Raw genomic sequence first — 22,732 nt, forward strand, 5'->3', positions numbered from 1 at the left:
TATCTTACCAGTACAGAAAGGAGAGGAGCAGCACTGTATCAGTTCTTCTGCGGTTAAGATTACTGCAATGTGTCAGCTGTTTGTCTTGCTACCAGTCAAGCAACTATTAGCCTATTTCAGTTCTTGTGTGAAGGGCTGAAAGCTCAAGTTCTAAATCTGACCCAGCTTTCCGTGTTCTGGCCTCTGTGATAGGGAAACCTGTTCCCCGCGTTGCAGTATTCTGGGGCTCTTAGTTGCATTCTAGGCTCTTGTGCTTGCACTGCCCTAAGCTCCCGCATTTTCAGTCTTTATCATTATTATCCTTTTTCTAAGATAGCTGCTATTAAGCCGTTGCTTACAAATCACAGGACAGAGTAAATATAGTTTTCTAGGTTGTCTTTGGAGACTTGAACTTGAAGCAAAACCATATGAGGAGACCAAAGATCAAAAAACCACTGAAGGCAACAGAATAAATCCAGTCTCAAGCAGACAGCTGGATGAGTGTCAAACAAAGGAAGGAACAGCTGGATCAAGTAAAGCACAAGGAAAATTAGTTCCATCCCTAGGGGGAGGGAGGAAGATTGTTTCGTGAGCCCAGAGCTGTACGGGACCAGCTTCACCCGATAAAACTTTTACATCAAAGTCAGGGGCAGATCAGAAGGTCCCAGAGGGAGGGGAAAGAGGAGAGTGGGTGTCTGTAGTGATTGTGCAGAAAGTGTTAGGGAAAGGAAGGAGGTGGAGTGTGAATGTAGGGGGAGAGCAGAGTGGGGAGGTGGGGAATTGGAAGTTGTAGGTGGAGTAATTCTGCAGAATATGAGCTGCTGTCTGCAGCTTTCTGGATGTAAATTGATGAGGTCATAGTGTTTTCCAGTTACAAAAAAAATACTAAAAAAAGTCTTCGCCTTGTTTTTCAAGAGAGACGAAAACACGGAGAAGCTGAAGAAATGAAGCAACTAGCAAAACTCCTTCTGTGGCAGATTTTGCTTCAGCAAAGTAAGCTCCTAGCTGATCGGTGTGGTACTTTTTTTTATTTCAACTGCAGAGGTTAGCTAGAAGATTTTGAACTGTTATCTTTATAAGATTTTGTGCAGATTCTGAAGTTAGCTGTGTTTTTGTTTGTGAGGGGCGGGAATCATGGATTTCTTACGCTTTTTGGAGAGGAAGGAGGAGAGACTGGAGAAATGTTTGAGGTTGTTTAAGCGGTACTCCATTCAGCATGTTTGTTAAATCTGTTTTTTCCTGTCAGTTACCTTGATCAGCAAATTCAAAAACAGTAAGCTTGAATGTAAGTACAGTAAAGCTTGCATAGTTAGATTTACATAATCTGAGGTTATTTTATACTTTTGAAGAGGCAGGAACAGCTGGGGGGTGTGTGTGTGTGTGTGTTCAGGGTGGAGGAAAAAATTAAAGTGCTGTTATTGTTTATTTTTTCCTGTCAGTGTAAAGACAGAGACATAGGAAATCACTTTTGGGTAAGGTGCAAGAAAGTGATGAGGACGAGTCTGATGAGCTTATGATAACAGAATGGGTTGTACCTTTTCCTTAATCACAGAGTTTTCTGTAAGAGCTGAAAGCAATTCAGGGTCCTGAGAGCCTTGCCCCAAGCTAAACAAACCCCAGTAAGGCTTGGATGGCTGGAGAAGATTCGAGGATTAATTGCAAAAATCCCAGCAAATCCACTTTTGCAACACTTTGGGCTCTAAGGAAGGCACCTGTGAGCAAAGGACCAATTACAGCTCTAAGAACAGTGGGGAGAGACTGCATTCAGGGTGCTGACAGCAGGAGGTGAGGAGCACAGACTTTTTGGGGACTGATGACCCCTCTGCTCTTCACAGCCCTGGTAATGAAAGGCTGTACCTGAGCCTCCACAACTCCTCAGTATGTAGATGGGGCAAGCTGAAGGGTTCTTAGTTTGCTCCCTAATTAATCTAGTTCCCATGTCACTACATCATCCCTCGTTTTGCAATGCCTGGAGGCAAGGTTTAGGAATTGGCAACGTGGGATCAGTCATAGGGACGGAAGGGTTACAGTGGCTCAGAAAGCAGTGTGTGGGGTGGGTTAAGCCTGGAGAAGGAGGAGAGGCCACAAACTGTATTTCAGAAGCCCCAACCAGTCCAGCTAGTCCTCGGTGTGGTTTAGTGTGTTGGCAGAGCTTGGGGAGCACCCAGGGCAGGAATAGCAGGTTGGGTTGCTGTAGGGCAGCGCTGGAGCCGTGCAGAGGCACCAGTATCCCACCTGAGGATGGATGACCTCTGACGGAATTTTTCAGGTGTATTTTTGAGACAGAACTGTCCGTATGCCAGGCAGCCCTGATGTTTGAGTTCTGCTATCCCCACACCAGTCAGGTTATAACATAATGAGTGAAGACTGGAAGGGAAGAAGGGAGGGAATCGGTGCTGTTCCATGCTTATTGAGATGATCTCTTCTGGAGAGGAACCACACCCTCAAGTGTTAATGTCTTGCAGGGAGGAACAGCGCTGTGTTTGGAATGGCTCTACAAACTGTTCTGTGGGCCTGGAGCCAACACGAATCACACAAAGCAGAGAAGGGTTCCTAAAGCTGAGCTGGTATCGGAACTGTCTGCGAGAAAGTTAGGGCAGATCTATGAGGGATCCTGATTGTGCAGTGGCCAAGGTGGCGATTGCGTTCTTGTACCGACAGAAGAATTTTTTTCTTTCTGCCAAGGCAGCACATTCTTGCTTTTTGCCGATTGATGGGCATGTTCCTACCTGCAGTGAGGTGTTGGAATTGTTGGGACTAGATGAGTAGTTAAGGCTTCTCCAGGCCTGACATCCTTTTTGAAAGCAGGAGACTCTGCTGTTGAGAAAATTGTCCCAGGAAGCCTTTAAAAATAAACAAACATAGAAATTCGGATAAAAGCCTACTTCAAAGCCTGGCTTGACAATCAGTTGGCTTTGTAAGGGAGGCTTTGTTTTACTGGAAAGCTTAGTCCTGCGGTCCTGGGCCCGCCAGCACAGGTGGTGAATGGGAGATGTCTAGGTGGAACTGTATTGCTCACCACCTCCCTCCTTCGCCTCTTCAGGATGGGCCCACGTGTTACTTCTGGTTTCTGGTCAGCGGGTTTTAAAAAAAATGCCTACCAGAAGAGAGCTGAGCTCATCTGTGTAGCTGTCACCTTGGTGTTACCTCTTCGACGCTGGGTCAGCTCCCTAAAGAGTCAGGATGGAGCCAGTGCCATTCCCCAGAAGCGTTTGGAAACAGCTTGGTAGCACAGGCTGCTGTTAGTGCAGTAACTGTGTAACAGGTCTACAGAGACCGTTAAATCCCCTGCATGGACAGTGGGATTTGTGGGAGAAATAAGGAATCTGACACACACAGATTTCACGAAGACCGTGTCCTTTCTCTAGGACTAGACCATCCTGCTGTGCCCCAAATGTAAAGGTGGTGTCGCTTCCTTTTTCAAAAGAAAGAAGAAGCTGAGACAGAGCAGAAGATACTGGAGAAGGTGTGCAAAGGAGTAATGAGCTAAGCTTGCTTAGGCAAGCAGGGTGTCAGCCTCACAGGCTGTTGTTTCAACCCACACACCTGGTGGGTTATGACACTCATTTCTCCGGTGACTTGTTTGTTATCTTTCCTGCCCGCTGCTACAATCTGGACTTTGGTGATGCTTATTGCCTCGTGAGGCACTGTTCCAGGCAGCTCATCCTCGCTCTGCTGACATCAGTGGCAAGGCTCTTGCTGAGTTCAGCAGAAACACTGCAGGTAGAGCTGGTGTTGTCATGTCCCATGGAGCGTATATGCCACTTGGCACTCAGGTTACCACTTAACGGTGTTTGCAGTTTCCTTTTCTGCTCTGTATTTCATTCCTCCAGTATGAGCGAGGAACTTAGTGGTTTCGTTAGCATATGCATCTACCTGTGAAGCAGACCCTCTGCCAGCAGCTGTCTCCAAGAGGAAAAAAGTCGTGGTATTGTTCAGGCAAGACTCAAGGGACAAGCTTTCTGTCTGAACTACTCCAGGGACACTGCCTAGAGAGGTCTGAGTGTGTAAGATGTCCTTCAGAGCCTGAGGCTTTTACTTCTAGTTTGCCTACAGTCCTGTGGCTTAATTCTTCACTTGAAAAGTGGATGGGATTCAAGAAGTGAGAGCTGGCTCCGCTTTTTACAAGGGATTAGGAAGCGCTTTTGCAGGCTGCTTTCCTCTTCCTATAATGTGAGACCAGCAGAATTCCTCTGGGATCCTGCAGAGAAGCATGCTGAGTCTGCACAGAACGTGTCAAGGAACAGCGTATAGATGTCTTTTTGTTGGTTTTGTGTGGGTTCATCACACAGAGAGGACAAAGTGATCATCTGTGACGTGGAATTTGAAATTTTAAAAGGAAAGCTACAGTGGGTTCTGCGATGACAAGTACTCAGGTATTTGGTGCTTTTGAAGCTCCAGGTCCTGGAGCCCTGTGATGCTGTAAGTCTGAGCTTTCACTGGGTGCATAAATGCTTATTAATTTTTACAGCTGCAGGTCTGGGAAGTGTGACTCACCAAAATAACTGCTTCCCGTTTACCCCAGTCCTGTAGTTCAAAGCTGTCAACTTTGCTGGGTTATGGGTATCTCTCTCTCTTTGTTCAGTAGCTACCGTATTACACAAACAGTAACTTTAAAAGGCATGGCTGGGGGACATGCCTTGTTTGCTGTTCTTGTCTCACATAGCAGAGGGAGGAGATTGAAAAAAGAAAAAGGCTTATTCCTTCTTTAACTACTGCATTGTGTTCAGGTTATTGAAAGTCCGTTGGTTTAAATTCCATTTTCTCCAGGCATACAAGAGATCAGAGACATTCCAGATTCCTTAGATTTCTAAGTGATCTCATTTACAGCTATGTCAAATAAGTTTGAGTCTTGCCCATGACCTGATGTACGTGCACAGATTTCCGGCATTGCTGGGGAATCAGAACAGTCAGTTCTTGCTTCTTTGTCTTGTGGAGTTCCTGTGTCTCTGGTAAAGACTTGTCTTTTCTTTCCCTCCTAGAACTTTGCTTACTGGCTGCTACGCCACTGTCTTTTGGATATTTGCACCTACCACCTTGAGACTGTGAATGATACCCTAGGGCAGGCTTCAGACCCAAAGCCTCTGCCCAGAATCTGTGTGTGTGGATTTAAGTGTGCACAGACATGCCATGAAAAACCCTTTCTCTTCCATGTCTGGTCTCTGTGCTGAACTCCAACACAACACTTAGCTGTGCCTTCATCTTGGATGGGTTTTGTTCTAGTGCATAATGTCACTGTCACCCTTGGATGTTCAGCTTTGCGTGGCAATGCTTGGCAAGTCAAACCAGCAGTATAGTGAAATGCAGGCAAGGCAGCACCAGAGTTTTCCCTTTTCCCAACAGGAAGCAACATCTCCTGGTCACAGAGGGGCACACCTAGACAGACCCTGGAGTGTAACTGTTGAGTAAGCGAGAGTGCTCCTGCCCTGCTTCTTACGGAGCTGCTAGCTGAAGCTTTAACAGTGGAGGGAAAAAGAAGCTGTCAAAACCTACAAGACATAAGCTTTTCTTATCTAAAAAGCTGTTACATTATGGACAACGTTACCACTTGTTTTACAGAGAGTTGTGTTTGGAAGCGTGCTGGAGAAGTGCGAGTGCCTGACAGCTCCAGCAGGCTAGCCTGGCAAAAGGCCCCCATGGGTGGGATGGAGAGACAGGACCTGGGTGGTCCTCACCATGCCAGTAGGGCCCCTAAAAGATACAAACCCAGGGGTTAGTGCTGCTCTTAGTTTAGGGCTGCAGCAGGCTGCTGAGCAGAGGATATTGGAAGGCTTAGGTGGATCTTTTGTCAGTTGTTAGGTTTATGATGCTGCATTAGGGCTCAATGGTTTTCACATTAACTTGCAAGAGGAAAGGAGCAAAGTAAATGCATTCCTCGCCCTGAGCCAGGAGAGGATGTTTCTGTAGCACCAAATCAATTGGTTAATAAGCGGTAACGCACGACTCTGGAAGCACTGGCTGTGCAGCCAGCCAGCTCGTAGCTACCACTCCCTCGCATGAAAGGCACTGTTCCTGTTGGGATATTGCGTGGTTCCTTTGCCACAGGGCAAATGCCACCAGTTCAGACACATGGGCATTGCCTTGTCACCCTGATACAAGTGGATGCTGTTGTGTTGAGAGCTGCTTGTCCTGTAGCAAGTGAGAGCAATTGCTCCTGGAGAAGGCTGATTTGGTGCTGTAAAATAGCTTTGCGTAATTCCTTTGTTGTTCTAAGCCAAATCTAAGTCCTGGCTTCCAGAGAAACAGGCTGGCAGCTTATATTTTCTGCAACCTATTAGGAGAGATCATCAAATGATGGAATTATGTCTTGTGTATGTTTCTTTCTTATATCCAGAGCAGTACAGATTTTGCCCAAGATTTTTTTTTTCTTTGTGATGCTGAGATTATAAATGTATAAAAAATAACTTATATTTGGAGTGTCTTTGAACTGGCAGTTCAAGAGCCAGTGCTGCTCATTTTTGTTCTCTGGTGTCACTGCCCTGTGTTTTGTGATAGGAAAAGGAAAGGAAACTGAGTTTATTCTCAACCCATGCACTGGATGTGTGGTTAAAATAGCCCCAGCCTGGAGTTAATTTATTCTCTTTTGAAATGCATAAATTCCAGCACTGAAAAAAAAAATTAAAAAATACAGCCTTTGTCTGGAGGACGTTGTGCTTACGACATTAGCGGGACAAAACATCCAGTGATCTTGCTGGACCCCACTTGAGCTTGACTGGTTAGAGAGATGAATGATGTTGTTGTGTTGGGAATCTGAATCGTGCTCTCGAAGCATGATGCCAGGAGACCTCCTAGACCCCTCCTACACAAAAAGCAGGAGGGACTGGACCAGAGAAATGCAGAAACAAAGGCATTAGTTCATTTCTTGCAAAGTTCTTCCTGCATAGATCTGAAGATCTGAGCCATGTGAGTTGGAGGGGGTTGCCGTTGTAGCCAGAGCATTACAGTGTTCACTGGGCAGACCAGGAATCTGAGCAGGAGAGACTCATGCTCCCAAGCCAAGATGTGTTTGCCCAGCAGAGCGCTGACAATAGTGCGTGTCAGGAGTGTGGAGTGAAACAGCCAGGTCACACCACTCCTCATTTGACAGGTAGACTCAGCATACTGCAGAATTCCAGAATTCCCAGTTTTATAGGAGTTTGGTTTGGAGTCTTGGAGATGAAAGTTATCTTTTGACCCTCAGTCTAGTGCATCAGCAGTGTGGATCTGCTTCCCTCTACCTGGGCAACTCTAACCCCAGGCAAATGAGCTGATGTCAGCTCTGTCTCCAAGTCCATTCAGGATAGGTGCCTTAGCAGAGAAAGTTGACTGAGATGTGGGTGTCTGCTGCGAAAGAGGTGGAAATGAAACTCACATTCATTTCACAACGGTTAAACAACACATAAAGGAACGTGGTTTTAACTGGTCACATCTGGGTAGTAGCCCTCCACTCTGCTCTGGTGAGACCTCACCTGCAGTACTGTGTCCAGCTCTGGAGTCCTCAGCACAGGGAAGACACGGACCTGTTGGAGGGGGTCCAGAGGAGGCCACAGAAATGATCCGAGGGCCGGAGCCCCTCTCCTATGAGGACAGGCTGAGAGCTGGGGTTCTTCACCCTGGAGAAGAGCGGGCTCTGGGGAGACCTTATCACAGCCTTTCCGTACTTAAAGGGGGTTTATAAGAAAGATGGGGACAGACTTTAGGGCCTGTTGTGACAGGATAAGGGGTAATGGTTTTCAACTACAGTAAGATAGATTCAGACTAGATATAAGGAAGAATTTTTTTTTCCGATGAGGGTGGTGAAACACTGGCACAGGTTGCCCAGAGAGGTGGTGGATGCCCCATCCCTGGGAACGTTCAAGGCCAGGCTGGACGGGGCTCTGAGCAGCCTGATCTAGTTGAAGATGTCGCTGCTTGTTGCAGGAGGCGTAGACCAGAGGGTCTTTCAAGGTCTTTTCCAACTCAAACTCTATGATTCTATGAACTGTTCTTGCCATACTGTTTCTGCTGATGCCTTGGTTTTTTTGCAGGACTAATATCAGATCCTAAGATAATACCAGTGCCTCCCCCCTGCCTGCTTCTGCCTCCTTGGGTTCTTGAGTTTGTCTTACACAACATTTGTTTAAGGGTTTCCTCTTGGGTAAAAAAGGCCTTTCACACAGTTTTGGTGGGTGCTGTGTGGGCAGATACCTTTGGTGTGATGTTTGAATAGCATGGTGGAAGAAACTGGGTGGCTATAGATGGTGTGAAATAGAGACATGGGCTGTATGAAATTCAGTTGCAGACTAAGTGTATCCCACATTGCTCTTAAGCTTAAGTTTGTTGTGTCGGGCACTGCCTTTTGCTGTTAAGTGTACAGACCAATCAAGGTCTGAGCCTCTGGCCTTAACCACAATACATGTGTTAAGTAAGTGTATTAACAGAGAAAGGAGGAATAGATGGAATAATAACAGATGGCTGCTGACTATGACTGTATTTGTAGTTTTTTTCTTTCTTTTGTTGTCAGTAACATCCTTTTTTTTCTTTTTCTGCTTTGACAGGTTCTGTTTATTTATATTCAGGTGAGTGACGTCTTTGTAATCTGCCTGTTTTTGTGATCATGAGAAGAAATGAGAGGGACCCTGATTCCACGCCATGCAGTGGGGATTTCATTGCTAACTTCCATAGGCATGAACCGTGCATCCCTCGAACCAGTGTCTATCTAAATGTTGATTAAACTGGGGGTTAGGATTAGGAAGGGTAGGTAGGGCAGGTCACATTTACAATCCTGATAACAGACATCGTAGACATTGCTTTCAGGGAATGAAATCAGTGTTTTTAAGTGGCTTTCTATTGATAATTTCTCTACGAGAAAGCTTTCTGTTTGTCCTGAAGATTACTTTCTTTTGGGTGGAAGGTGTGCAGAGATTCTAGAACAGGTCTGAGTACTACCCTGGTGTCTTTTTCACATCCCATTAATCTGGTAACTCTGTTTTTGTTCTTTGCTCCTGGCTTGCAGTCCCAGCTGATGCCTCAAACCCAGACAGTGTTGTAGTGTCAGTGTTAAACATCAGTGCTACGTTAGGGTCACAGGCTGTTCTGCCCTGCAAGAGTTACCGCATGGTGTGGACCCAGGATCGCCTGAATGACCGCCAGCGTGTAGTCCACTGGGATGTGTACAGCAACTATTATGGAGATAACAAGATGGAGAGGCTCTGTGACATGTACTCAGCTGGAGATCAGCGTGTATACAGCTCCTACAACCAAGGGAGGATATTCATGCCCCAGAATGCGTTTACAGATGGCAACTTCTCCTTGGTGATCAAAGGTACTAAACAGCATCTTTTCTCCCTATGCTGTCCGCAGAACAGAGGGTTCGTGACTAAACTGGCTTTCTGTTTTTCAGTAAAAATGGCTATTTTACGGAGCGTTTTCTATAAATAAATACATATATATCAGTTTAATGAGTTTCTCTGAAGCACTGGCAATAGTGTTTTATTTCCCTTCAAAACAGTCCCATTTTAAAAGAGAAGCGGTAACAACTCATTGCCTTGGGCTTCTTGTGGACCTTTGACTGTATTTCAGTTCCTGAACTCTAAACCCAAGATTGCCATCCTTCCTGTGCCCACTCTTGGCTAAACTTAAATCAGCTTTCTTTTTCCGTCTGTTAATACAAATACATTCCACACAAGAGCAAATAGACTGAACAAATTGTTACATGAGGTGAGATGATTTTTCTCTGTTTAGCCCACCTTGGTGATATGGATGGGTTAGAACTAAGTTATAGAAAGGCCCTTTTGCATCTGTACAAGCATTTGGGAAGCTGTATAAAAGACAAGAGTAGTTATTGTCTGAATATAAAACATTCAACTTCCTTTCTCTTCCCTGTTGTACTAGATGTTGCAGAGAGTGATGAAGGCACATATTCTTGTAATCTTCACCATCACTACTGCCACTTGTATGAAACTGTGAAAATCCAACTAGCTATCACCAAGAAAGGTAGGTGTGGTGGACAGCTTGGGTTCCTTTCCTTTCTGCCAGGACTTTGTTGAATTCACAGTGGGGCTTGTGAGCTGATCACGGTAGGCCTTGTGTGCTGCTAGTGTCAGAGAAGAGCAGTGTGGATGCAGCGTTTTGCCTGTGCTGTCTCAATTCCAGGTTCAGGGCACAGATCCTGTAGGCGGCTTGGAAAGCATCAGGAGAGAGTGGTGCTCACTGTGCTGTTTGCTGTCAGATTCCCTGAGTTTCAGAAATTGTATTCCATGTTAAGTTAAATGTTTGCTCTGGGCAGCCCAGTTAGCTAACTATCCTGTTAGTGCTCCAGCTGTAGAACATCCCTAGTAGCATTCCATCATCAGTCAGGTTACCTGCAAAGATCTGCCCTGTACATCGGTTGGTGAGCTTACCTGCGAAAGCCTGTAGTTTAAAAGCCTCCTCAAGTTACTACACCTTAACTCCAGCTCTGAAAGCAAGGTTCTGAGGGCTGTTGGCAACTGCAGCATGTGCCACCCATGGCACACATCCATCGCTACCGTTCATTTAAACTGACCTTTGTATAATGCACAAGTGAAGGTACTGGGGCTGATAGTGCTGGGAAGTTGTTGAAGGGCCAGTGGGGTGGTAGAGAAGAGCATCTCCTGCTGCTGTTCTCATAGCTTGTATGCAATAAACACCCAGGCAGGCCTGTGAACCCCCATCTGCTCATCTGTGTTTTGGTTCTTCTGTTCATCCTTTTCAAGAACAAAATACAAAACAGTGCTGCTTGAACTCCTCCAGTAATTAGGGCATTTGTGGGTAGAAAAGTATTTCCTGCCTGGAGAATTGGGATACAGCATATTGAAGATGAAATCTGTTATTCTCGTTCCATTCTTAGTCTGTAGAAAGAGTATACTTCCTGCTTTCTGAAGCAAGAGATTAACTCTCAGTTATAAGGGGAAGAAAGTGGTCTTGCTTAATGCGCTGACCTGGGATGTAGAAGATAAAGCTGCGTTTCTTTATTAACTGCTGAACTAAGTGTAAGCAGGACACGCTGCCCCTGTGACACTTCAATATCTTTGGAGGGGATGTGTTATAGGATTGCAGGATCTGAGAGCAATCTTAGGTGTGCCTGGGCATCCTTAAGAATAGGACAAGTGTGTAAAGGTGCACATACCAGGGTTGCACAACTTGTGTTGTTTCCACAGCTGAGGATGCAAACGAGTACTGGGATGGGGAGAAGCCTGTGATTGTTGCCCTAGAAGGCAGCACAGTGATGCTCCCCTGTGTGAACCGTAACCACATCTGGACTGAACGGCACAGTGAGGAGGAACAACAAGTGGTCCACTGGGACAGGCAGCCCCCAGGCGTTCCTCATGACCGGGCCGACCGCCTCATTGATCTGTACGCCTCTGGTGAGCGCCGTTCATATGGACCTCTCTTCATTCGTCAGAAGATGAACATCACTGACACAGCCTTTGCCCTGGGTGACTTTTCCCTGCGGATTTCAGAGCTGGAAAGTGCAGATGAAGGCACTTACTCCTGCCACCTGCACCATCACTACTGTGGCCTGCATGAGCGCAGGATCTACCAAGTCTTTGTGACAGAGCCGGTGAGAGAGAAGAAGGTGGTGAACCTCACAACTCACAACATTGCCCCAGCCATAGGTAAGTGGCCTCTGGAAGTGGCTCTCCTGACTGAGGAAGAGATAAGTATCTACAGCTGCACCTTTGAGCTCTAAAGAGCTCAGTAAGTCATGGGACAGGAACATGACATGTTACTCCCCGTCATCACCTCAGGAGGCCTTCGTTCCAAGTGCCAAAATGTCCTTGCCTTTCCTCTCCCTCCGCAGTGCTCTGCGGGGATCACGCAGTGCCCTGAGGAGGCAGCGTGGTCAAGGCAGAGTTGTGCCCTGCAGGAGTCCCATGGACACCACTGGAGCGAGAGGTGCCATTTGGAGCAGCACTGAGGTCTCCTCTATGTTCTCACATTTGAGCCAGGGGCTATTCCTGCCCTTCGGGTTAGAAGACTAGATCAGGTCTTGCCTCCCTTGCTGCTAGTACATGGCTGTAGCGTATGGGCTTGTTTCTGAGCTGTTTCCATTGCACATTACACTGGTGTACCTGGAGCTGCGTCCCTAGCAATAGGAGTGAGGATCCTGCAGAGCTGCCTTAATGCTCTGCTGCACGAAAAGTGGAAGCATCCCACTCATCAGGGTTAATTACCCTGCTTGCAGGGCTGTAGTGATGACGTGTCCAGCTTGTGTTTTCTGTGCTCCAGGGCAATTCTGCAGCCTGCTCTGCTCTGCAATGCTGACATGCCCTAAGGCAAACAAGCTGTTTTTCTAACAGGCTCCCTTTCCTCTTTGCTTTTATGGAACAGGAGAAGGTGTGGGGCTGGGGTCGATTCTGCTCTGCCTTTGCTGTTAAGATGTGCCACTGTTCTCAGCGGTAGATTGTTAAGTGTTTCTCTCCCTTTTGCAGGGAGGTTTAGGCTGTGCAAGATGCCAGACTGCGCGGAATCAAGCACTAGGAATTTTCCTCCACCCTTCAGCTTTTCTTTTTTTCTCTTAAACCAATTTTCACATTTTCCACCGCAGTGAGCTATCGTCTGACAGCCTGTCCAAACTCAGAACCATCAGGCTTAGTTCAGGCAGAAAAATAAAATAAAAATCCCAAGTTTGATATTTTTTTAATTTTTGGGGGGTTAGTTCTGTGTCAACATTCTGAAATACTCATTGTGGCTTGATATTTATTGGCTGCTTAATACAGAATTTTGACGTGCTTCATACATTTTTAAATAGGTCTATTCTTCCCTAGCAATTCGCTTTTTCAAGTCACAGAAACCTAAACCTTTCCCCTGGGACTAAGGTTGGTGTCCAGAAGACGGAGGCAGTACTGAAGAGCGGTGGCTGTTGGGGCTGAGCCGCCGTGGAGGCCAGGACACACAAAGACCAGTCTCCCTGCCTGCAGCCCTTTTGCTGCCCTTGAGCCCTATCCAGCTCACATGGTGCAGAGTTTTCAGAGCTTTGTGCATTTTCAGAGTTGCCCACCCAGGAATTTCTTCCTCTTTTTCCTACCTGTTGTCCCGCTTGTCACTGAATAGTTACCTACCTGCTCAGAAGTTGGGCAGAACCTACAAATTAATTTAACCCGCCAGGGCTGTCTTAGCTCGGCAGTAGTGCCCTCCGTGCTGGAGGAACTTCCCTTCCTGAGAAAAGTCATTTCCACTGTCAAAAAGAACAGCCTTGGAAGAGCTTTGTCCCTTATGGGCAGTGAACGCTCAGCTGGTCCAAAAGCACCATGCACAAAAATGTGCTGAGTCGATGGGAATGTGATAGAAACGGAGACATCTGGAGGGGCTTTTTCAAACCCACCCCTGCTGAGGATCCTGCTGGGATGCAGGCACCCTAGCTGTGTATAGCAGGAGAGGCAGAGATGCTGCCCCATTCCGTGAAAAACTGTGTAGAACTCATTCTGAAGATATAACAGAAAAATAAAACGTCAGGAGATAATAAAAGCAAAACAATCAGCTTTTTCAGCAAGCAGCTATAGTTTCTGGCAGAGCTCCAAGGCCCGGAGCCATTTCCAGACAGGAAATTTCATCCTGTTTTGAATATAAGCATAAGCTCAATTCCGCTCTCGGTCTCAGCAGTATAAATACAGCGTATGTCTAATAATTCAGTGCATTTTTACTGCGTGCTTGCTTTGGAGCAAGTGATTGAAGAATGGCATCTTGTGCTTATTGCTAAACTATTCTCAGTCCTTTGCTAGCCTTGAAAAGAAAACGGGCCGTGGTAGCCAGCATTTGGGAGCTTTCCTGGTGGAGAGCTCTCCCTTTTTCCCAGCAGAAGAATCTGACCCGTGACACTTCAGTGAAGGAATGTAAAGGCGCCGCTGTTCTTTTTTTTTTTTTCCCCTCCCACCATTAGAGCTTGTTTCCCAGTAGTTAAACCAGATCACGTGAGTGAACTGGAGGCAGATGGGCATGCTGTGTCGAGATGTACCGAAAGCTCAGATCTTGGTGGCAGAATAAAACCTTCGTCACCTCAGCTTAAATACTGACACAACGCTAGGATGAGGAGAAGGGTCTGTGTTACCTTGGTGTGATACTGTGCTAGGCGCTGACAGTTCATCTGCTGGGTGCACTGAGTCAACTGTTACTCTGCGCCTGTTTCCCCAGTTACAAGATGGGATCTATTCCACTGCCTGCCTGGGGATGCACTTCGAAGTCCAGCAGTAATGCTTTGTCAAAAGATTAATACGACAAGTATCTTTAGTATTACTTGATTAAGCCACGAGGCCCAAAGTTAGTGAGTTTGTTGTTACAGTGACCTCTCCAATGTTGACTAAAGTTTAACTCGGCTCCTGCCCTATCTTGCAGTATTGTGGGAAAGCAAAAAGCCAGGAATAGAATGCATTTATGTTTGCTGACTTCTAGCTCAACAGCTGGTCCAGCGGCTACCATCTCATTACGGCAGCTGCTGAAGAAGCCTTTCACCATCCAGAGATCCGTTAAAGTAGAACCGTCACGTATACTGTTTGCAGCTTTGCAAGTGGTTTTTTTGGTTTGGTATTTTTTAGCTTAGCAGTGGTGAAAAACACATGCTGGGTTTCAGCACTACAGCCAGCAAGCACAGGGCATCTAGCAAGGCCAGTGGGAAGCGGAATGTTGCTGGAGTGGCAGGCTGGGCTACCAGAACAGAGCCTGTGCTAAAAACCTCTCCATTTTCTAGGACTGTTGTTAGCATTAGCAAACGATCATCCCTGGTTTTGAAGTGCTTATTTCAATTCACTATCGTTTTGCTTGACTTTATTGTTGGCGGGTTGGTGTTTTTAAATGCTGGAAACAAACTGCCTGTCAAACTGGAACCAGTCACTACGCCAGCGGTTCCAAAAATGTCAGCATTTCTCACATTAGAATGTATCTGTTCAACGGCACTGTGGCTTTTGGGGTATTTCCCCCCTTATTCCCTCTGGCTAATTTACGGGGTTAAACTCCCAAGAGAATGGTGGGTCTTGCTGGGTGCTCTGTGGATGTTCCCTGGCAGGGGGAGGGGGTGTCCCTTTCAGTCTGTTTTGAAGAAAAAAGCCTCTCCCAGCACAGTGTGTTTTATGGGTTTGCTGTCTGTGCCTGGGCAGGGTTTGGCCATTCCACTGACTATTGCAAGCAGAGAAGTCGCTTCCTCTCTATATGTGTAAAACATTGACCTATTTATTTGAGATCTACAGAAACGTTCCACGTAAAAGTTTTGAGTTACCCTTCCCTGTGCTATGGAACTGAAATGCTGCTGCACCCACAAATGGAATGGAATGGAATCTTGGCTTTTCTTTGTGGGTTTTTATTTTATTTATTTTATCGATTTTTATTTTATTTCAAAGGAAACTCATTCTTTGGCATTGAAAGTTCCTCCCACTCTGTAAATTATAACCCTTGGCAGGGAGGGGCTGCTTCATACTTCAGCTGTCTGGAGCCAAAGCACCGTGGTGTGTGTGTTGTAAGGGCTCCAGAGGAGGGCTGTGTTACCCTGCAGAAAGACCTGGGGCTCTCTAGCGTGGCTTCTTCTGGCCTTGCCCTCTGCAGTAAACGAGAACGCACTGATAGCTGGGCAGCAGGAAAGGGCTGTGCAGCAGTCACTGTTAATAATTCATGCTCCTGGGAAGTGTAATGGTCTTGTTAAGACTGCAGGCATCTTCCATCTGACAAAGGTGCAGTATGTTGTAAATTGGGCAGCTGTTTGCCCTTTACTTCCTGCAGTTCAGAGGAGTTTCTCACTGAACATGCTTTGCTTTGGATGCCAATTACAATTATCACCCTGTTTTCCTTTGCTATCAGATCCAAATGTTGTCAGGGGCCACAACGTAATAAATGTCATCATCCCTGAGAGTCGGATGCACTTCTTCCAGCAGCTGGGCTACATCCTGGCCACTCTGCTGCTCTTCATTGTCCTCCTCATCATTGTTATCCTCGTCACCCGCAAGCGTCGGCAGAGAGGTAAGTGCTGGACAAGACCAGCCCTGTGGTGCTTATATCTCATGACAGCAGAGATGTAGATATAGAAATAGATACTATATCTGTGTATAGAAATAGATACTGCAGTGCACAATGCTGAAGGCAGCTATCCTCTTCAGGAAAACCAGCAAACAGTGGGGAGTCTTTGCAGGTGCTGATGCCAAGGGAGATTCAAAAGTGTGGTGTAAAAATTTCCAGGCCATGATTTGCTGAGTTGCTGTGCTGTAAGGGAGAAGAAAATCAGAACTGTTGGATAGTTGCTCTTTACAAGTGGCATTTATTTAGAGCAGAAGGCCCTCATGCATCCCTTAGGAACTAAGATGTCTAAACTCCTTGCTGGACTCCCTGCGCTGAGTGACTCTCCATGTATTATTAGGTAAATGGACACTGAGATCTTTTGGTGACTTCCACACAAATAGTTCTGGATGCCACACCAAAAGCGAATACCAGGGAATGTCTGCCTTCTGGTGTGTTTTTGCAGGACCACATTCATCCTTATTTGTGTGTCAGGGGATCAGCAATAACACAAAATGTTATTAAGTGGAGTTACTCTGCAGTCACAGAGGGGACAGACAGAAAATCATCACTTCTTGCAGGGTGGGGTGAGGCAGGAGTGTAGTTAGGTACCAGGCTGATGAAAACCAGTATCTGTAGCATGTGATGGATGCAGGCCTAAGCAACGAGTTGGGGATGGGCCAGTGCAGCACCAGAACATGAGAGATGACAGGCGTGGTTGATATTTTTGTAATAAATGGGAGGTGGAAAGAAATTAAATACAGCGATGGCTACGGTTTCTCCTGGCTGGTCATGCATAGATCTGGGAAGACCACTAGAAAGCTGGTGAGTAAAGGAGAGGGAAGCTCCCTGTGGCAGTGGAACACACCTGAGTTGTTGTGTGTTGGAGGGCTTGTGAAGGTGAACATCGTAAGGGTCACAAATAAAGAGCAGTGTGATTAAGTACCAGGTGTTACTGTTATCACTGTTCCCTGGGGAGGGTGGGTTGGACTGGATGTGACTGCTTATTCTGTTTCTTCTCCCTGTTTAGGTTATGAATACAATGTGAAGAAATACGGAGAGTAAGTATAATTCCAGTGTCTATTATCTAGGATGAGAATGCATAAAAGTGATTTTATAGGCCTCAACCCTCAGCTGTCATTAAGAGCCTAGAACAGCTGAGGATCTGGTTAGTACGAGTACAGACATGTACGGCATAGGCTGCTTGATAGAGTTTATTCATTGCTTTCCACCAATTATTTTGCAGTTTTACGCTCTAGTCATTATTAGTGTAATTTTTCCAGGAATACACACTTGCATAATGATTGCATATCGGGGAGCAACTTCCATGCTGCTGAAGTACCGAAGGAGGGAACGGTTTGTAGGGCTGATTTGGCAATTGCATTTCCTCTTGTGATACTTTGGGAACTGATTCACGGATGATGTTTCTGTGAGATGTCATTAGGAGTTAGTAGTAAAGGGGTAAAGACCTAACATAAACCCTACTGTGAGATGGGGCCAAGGTTGTGTAGCTGGGTTCCTTTATCTGTTATTATATATTATTAAACTGGAAGAGATGGGGAAGTTCCAGTGCAGGTTGGCTCCCCATTGTTCGAAGGTCTGGACAAACACAAGGGGACAAAAGAGCCAGCTAGCCAGAGATCTCAAGGTATTAATAGAAAAGCTAATCAGAGAGAGGACAACCAGAATCACTAGTAAGCAGTAAGACCTTCTGAAATCTTTTGATATCTTAGGGGCAAAGACAGGAAAAGTACCCATGTACAGTGGCTGCCAGTGCTCTTACCTAACTGGCATGCTTTCTCCAGGGAAGCCTTGTAGAAACTGGAAAAAAAATCTCTAAGGGTTGATGTGAAAATCATCAGTATTTAATAGAGAATGAAATCTATGGATTTTTTCAACTTTTCTCCAGATACGTGGCAAATAAAGACTGTAAATTAAATTCTGTAAAGTAGCATTAGAAAAGCAATTGTGAAAAAGGGTGAAAAGAACCAGTTACTAAAAGATGTGACAATACCATTTTTTGCTGTTATTCTTTTTTCAGGAAGGATGTAAATCTTAAAGAATTTACAGTCGACACAACAGATCTGACTCAGTACAAAAGTGAAGACATCAGGCTGGGTATGCATCAGCTAGCAACCCTTCTCCAAACCAGGTCAAAACCCGTCGTAACCGAGGATTTTCTAATGGCGTTTAGATGCCATTTTGAAGTGACTTAACCTCCTGATTTTAAATGGCAGCTTTGAGAATCTCATCAACCTATAAGTCAGTGCAAGCAGGGACACTGCAGCTGGAGAGGGCAGGCCTGACTTTTGAGTTTAACCAGAAGCTGATGGGTGAGGCTGGTCAGTAACGAGGCACAGCTTCTTTTGTTTCACCTGCACTTTTTGGGGTTGTCTGACATGCACCTGAAAGCCAAATTTGAGTGAGTGCAAAACATTGTGGAATGAGATTAAGACAGTGTCTAGGGAAGAGGATTCCTCAAACTGAAGCAGTTTGTGTAGGGAAGAGGATCAGCAAGGCAGGTCTCTAGAATCTCCTGTCCAAGAAACTAAAGGCATTTGTCAATGTGAATATCATCATTCTACAGTAAATAAAAAATAGCTCAAAGCGAGTGCTCTGGAGAAAAAAAATTAGATCAACAGTCTTCAGTACTAGCTACTGACCTCATCATCACTCTTGAAAGTGGGGATGAACTGTAGCTGACTGCAGTGGGGATAAAGAGATGTCATGGGTTAGGTTAGCCTTCTGCTGAAGCCAGTTTGGTTTAAATTTGTACAATTTCATCCTCCCTGGATGTCAAATCACTTCGTGACCAGTTGGGCCTTCTCTGAAGATCTGTGGTAGCGATTAGGACAAATAAACTTGGGGAACGTGGTAGGAAGAAAATTTGCAACAAAGGTCTTAGAATACAAAAGATAGAAAATACAACCCCCCCTGGAACTCATGGTAACATGAAACATAATGAAAAGTGGAGAAGGAAGCTAATCTCACTGGTGATCTGTGAAAGTGTTTTTGCTGGAATATGTAGGACTGACTTGGGGGACTCACAGCGCTCCTGAAGATAGATGCTGCTTCTTATTAGGGCTTGAAGGTGCAGCCTTAAATTTATTGTGTCAGCAATTGATCAGGGGTGTCTTCTTGTTTGGACTTGGAGTGGATTGTCTGTAAAGCAGAGTTGATCCTCTTGTCAGCACTGCCCTGATTCCTAAAGAGTTGCCATGATGCAGTTTGTACCTGCTGCAATTTGCCCTATGTCAGTGAGCATGTTGATAAACCAGGGAACAACCGAGGCTGTCCCTCTGTTTTCCCCTCTGCCCACCCCCAGTAAAGGTACAACCTTTAAGGCTGATGAACTTTAGGTCCCAAGCTGCAGCATTGCCCCAGTAAAGGGCCCCAGTAAACAAGAGGCGGATACAAAATCTGAAGTAAAGACAAAGGAATTGCAGAGGGTGGGTTGTAAACCGGGACAGCAGCAAGTACAAATTCTCTGTGTGCCTCAGGAGAGCTCCCCTGTGAGCAAATTCTGGGAATAACTGCATCAGTCACCTTCAGGTGAGCTTCATATAGATAATCCAGAACTTTCTGTTACATGCTGGAAGAATCTGTGGTGCCTGTGAGAAGCAGGAGGCTGAAGTATGCAGAACTGGTTAGTGCCAGGGGCAAAAGTGAAGTCATAGCAGCTTTCCTTTTCCTGCTGAGCGGCTGAGTAACAACGTGAGTTGCTCCTAGAGATCTGGAGATGCCAGGCCTAGAGTACTTCAGGGAAGGACCGATCACGTCCGCCTTGCCTGTAAAGCTTTGCTGTCTTTTCATGTTCTAATGCCTGTCTGAATTACACTCCTCCCTTCCACAGATTACAAAAACAACATCCTGAAGGAGAAGGCTGAGCAAGCCAGAAGCTTCCCAGCAAAGAACATTGATTTAGACAAAGGTAATAATGACTTGCTTCACCCTAATTGGTAGGAGCCTTCTGATGGGTTGAAGGAGGGAGGAGGGAAGAGCACAGTTTAGCAGTGAGCTGACCAAGCCACAGCCAAATGAGGAATGATAAACATCATGACAAATGACTGCAGGAATGAGAAGCTAGTTCCCTTCCTATCCTTTCATCATGGAGCCACAAGATGCAAGTAGTGATTAGGCTTTTAAAAACTTTTGGCATGGCACAAATAGAATTCTTCTTTATTGGAAAAGAATGCCTCGCAGGGCTGGGATAGTGCATTCTGTGCTGTAACCTCAAAGGGAGATGTATCTCAAAAATGTCCTGGCATGGTGTTTGAGAAGAAAACACTGTGCAGAAGAGAGTGTTTTGAGTTGAATTAATTTATAGGTAACGGGTAGTCACTTACTTCATCCAAGAAAAGCAAGCAACTCTCCCTCCCTAGTGGCTGAATCTCCTTTCTATTACCCAGTATTAATCCAGAGTATTATGCCTCAGTTTGTAGAGTCACACTTATGTCAAGCAGTGTTTGTGAGAAGTTGTTAGGTTCCATGACTCCTTTCATACGAATTTACAGTATAATAAATGTGACTGAAATGACATCAAGAAGGGACTGGTCTGGAGAGTCTGTGAGTTGCCTTAAACCTGCTGTTCTTGATGGAGTTCTCATGATATTTTTGCCTACGTTCTGCAGAGATGATCTGTGCAATAATTTATACACAGTACCTCTCACTGTGGGCTTTATAGGGGGGATGTTTGGGACATGGTTGATAGCAAATGCTTGTCACTGTGTAGCTAAGTCCATATTACAATGCGCTGCTTTGGATGGTTTGAAATCTTTCTTCAGGTACTGACCTCCATTTCAATTTGCTTGCAGATTTCAGGAAGGAATATTGTAAATGAAGACATTCCCAAGCTGCTGGCTGGACCAGAAGCGTCAATCAAAGATAAATAAATGGAAGAGAGATGCCTTTTCTTAATATCGTGTCCCTCCAGTTACCATAGATTTTTTTTCCACATAGACTTTCTCCCCACTAAGCACAAGGGTATTGGCAAATGCTTCTTGAACGAGTTAGTCTGTCTTGTGCACACTTATGATGGGTTTGGGTTGCCTTTTCTTCTTCTGTTCTCCTCATCCTCCATTTTTCTTCTCTTTCTTGGTATTATTGTTGGGTTTATGCATCAATGATTTTTATGAGCTGAATCAGCAGACCTTTTGCTTTGATGTTACTGCTTTAAATAAACCAACTTGCATCACTAATCTTGAGCCATTGTTATATCAGGCATTTTTCCATATAGTGTATTAATCAGAAAAACAACAGTAAAGCCTGATTGTGATGTCTCATAGGCTGGCATAGATCAGTGTCACATAGCACTTTACGTATTCCAGGTGAAGTACAAAGAGTACGCCCCTTCACAAATGACAATGTAAATACCTCATTTGGTGAATCGGGAAATGTCAATATCCTCATTTTACAGGGGAAAGGGAGGCATCCAAATGACCAAGGGTAGGGTTGGGATCAGCTCCAAAGAGCTCTGGAAGCCTAACTCTGTGTTTCTCACTCTAAGCTTGTTTGTTGATCTGTTTGTGTTTCAGTGCAGACCAAATCAAATTTGGCATGAGCAGACACTTTCAGCTGAAGCTGATGGAGTTACAGTGCTCTCATACCAGTCTCAGTTAGATCAGAACCAGAATTATTATGGAGAGGGCTAAACTCCTGTGTGGAATCTGGAAGGTGATTCTCCTGCAGTCCTTGGGTGGATCCAGGTCACACAGAGCTTGTGTGCACTTCAGAACCAAGGTATGATTACAGCACAGGTAGACAGATTGTTGAAAGGAGTAGCTTCTCATGAGCAGACCATGAGGACCAAGAGTAAGAACACGCTCCACTAAATGGCCTGTTAGGAATTTTCATGGGCCAGGGTCTCAGAAGGGGAGTTTAGGAGGGAGATGAGTCCATTCTTGTGGATTTTTTTTTGCAGGAGCTCAGGGATACCTGAGATAATGGGGCTTTGGGCTGAAGGAACGTTCTACATATTAATAGTATGTCAGGTGGGGATGTCAAAAAATTGGAAGTCAGTAACTCAGTGTTGTAATCCAAGCAAGTTAAAGAATCAGGAAAGCTGGAGAATGTCAACAGTTCCACACAGCCTCTCTGACTGCTCAGGATATTCTGTGGCACCATTCCCAAACCAAGTACACCCATTGTCTTTGGGGCACAGAAGCAAAGGTCTTTCCTGCTGTTGTGATTGTGATGGCAGTGGCTTGTGTTCCTGTGTAAGGGTGGAGATGGCCAAGGGTTCCCAGCCTCCTCTTTGGTGGTCTGAAGAGGATGGCAGAGGGAGGGATTGCACGTGGGCTTGGTGACTGGGTGGAACTGGGTTAGGGTCTCCAGGATGCTGTGGGTGGTGGAAGTGTGAAGAGGACCTTGTGTGGAACTACCGTGAGGGTGATGGTGTGGTTTCAGTCTTGAAGTAGTGCTCTGCTTGCAACTGGTATCTCAGTGTGGATTTCTTTCTGGGGATGGAGAATTCTGAGGTCTTTGCAGGTGCTGAAGTAGCTGTGGTCCAAGGAAAGCATCTCAGTCTACCAGCTGAACAGTTGGGAATGTGACCTGCTGCCTGGTATGGTACGTGCCTTGGCTGTTGTTTTAGCCACCCTTGCTATTTCTCTCACATCACTGCCGTCTAACAGAGGCACGAGTCTGGTCAAACTGGAAAGAGTGGTTGTCACAGCTGGGTGAAGCTGCCCGCTGCAGGAACACATGTACTGTGAGGGTGTGGTGCTGTTTTGAGAGCTCCCCATAATGTAGGAACCAATGTCAAGTCCCATAGCCAACCCTTCCCACCCCTGCCAAC

At 45.7% G+C, this 22,732-nt stretch overlaps 1 protein-coding gene across 1 annotated transcript; it reads left to right on the forward strand.

Moving 5' to 3' along the window:
• The first annotated feature begins 681 nt into the window (after positions 1–681).
• MXRA8 (matrix remodeling associated 8) lies at positions 682–21,134 on the forward strand. The gene is made up of 10 exons (XM_005237962.4): positions 682–972; positions 8,496–8,516; positions 8,954–9,262; positions 9,832–9,933; positions 11,118–11,576; positions 15,745–15,903; positions 16,967–16,997; positions 17,978–18,054; positions 19,790–19,867; positions 20,751–21,134. The coding sequence occupies exons 1-10, from the start codon at positions 924–926 to the stop codon at positions 20,774–20,776; spliced, it is 1,311 nt and encodes a 436-aa protein (XP_005238019.1). The 5' UTR covers positions 682–923; the 3' UTR covers positions 20,777–21,134.
• The last annotated feature ends 1,598 nt before the right edge of the window (positions 21,135–22,732 follow it).

The sequence above is a fragment of the Falco peregrinus genome, chromosome 3 (genome assembly GCF_023634155.1).
Source record: "Falco peregrinus isolate bFalPer1 chromosome 3, bFalPer1.pri, whole genome shotgun sequence".
NCBI classification, from domain to species: domain Eukaryota; kingdom Metazoa; phylum Chordata; class Aves; order Falconiformes; family Falconidae; genus Falco; species Falco peregrinus.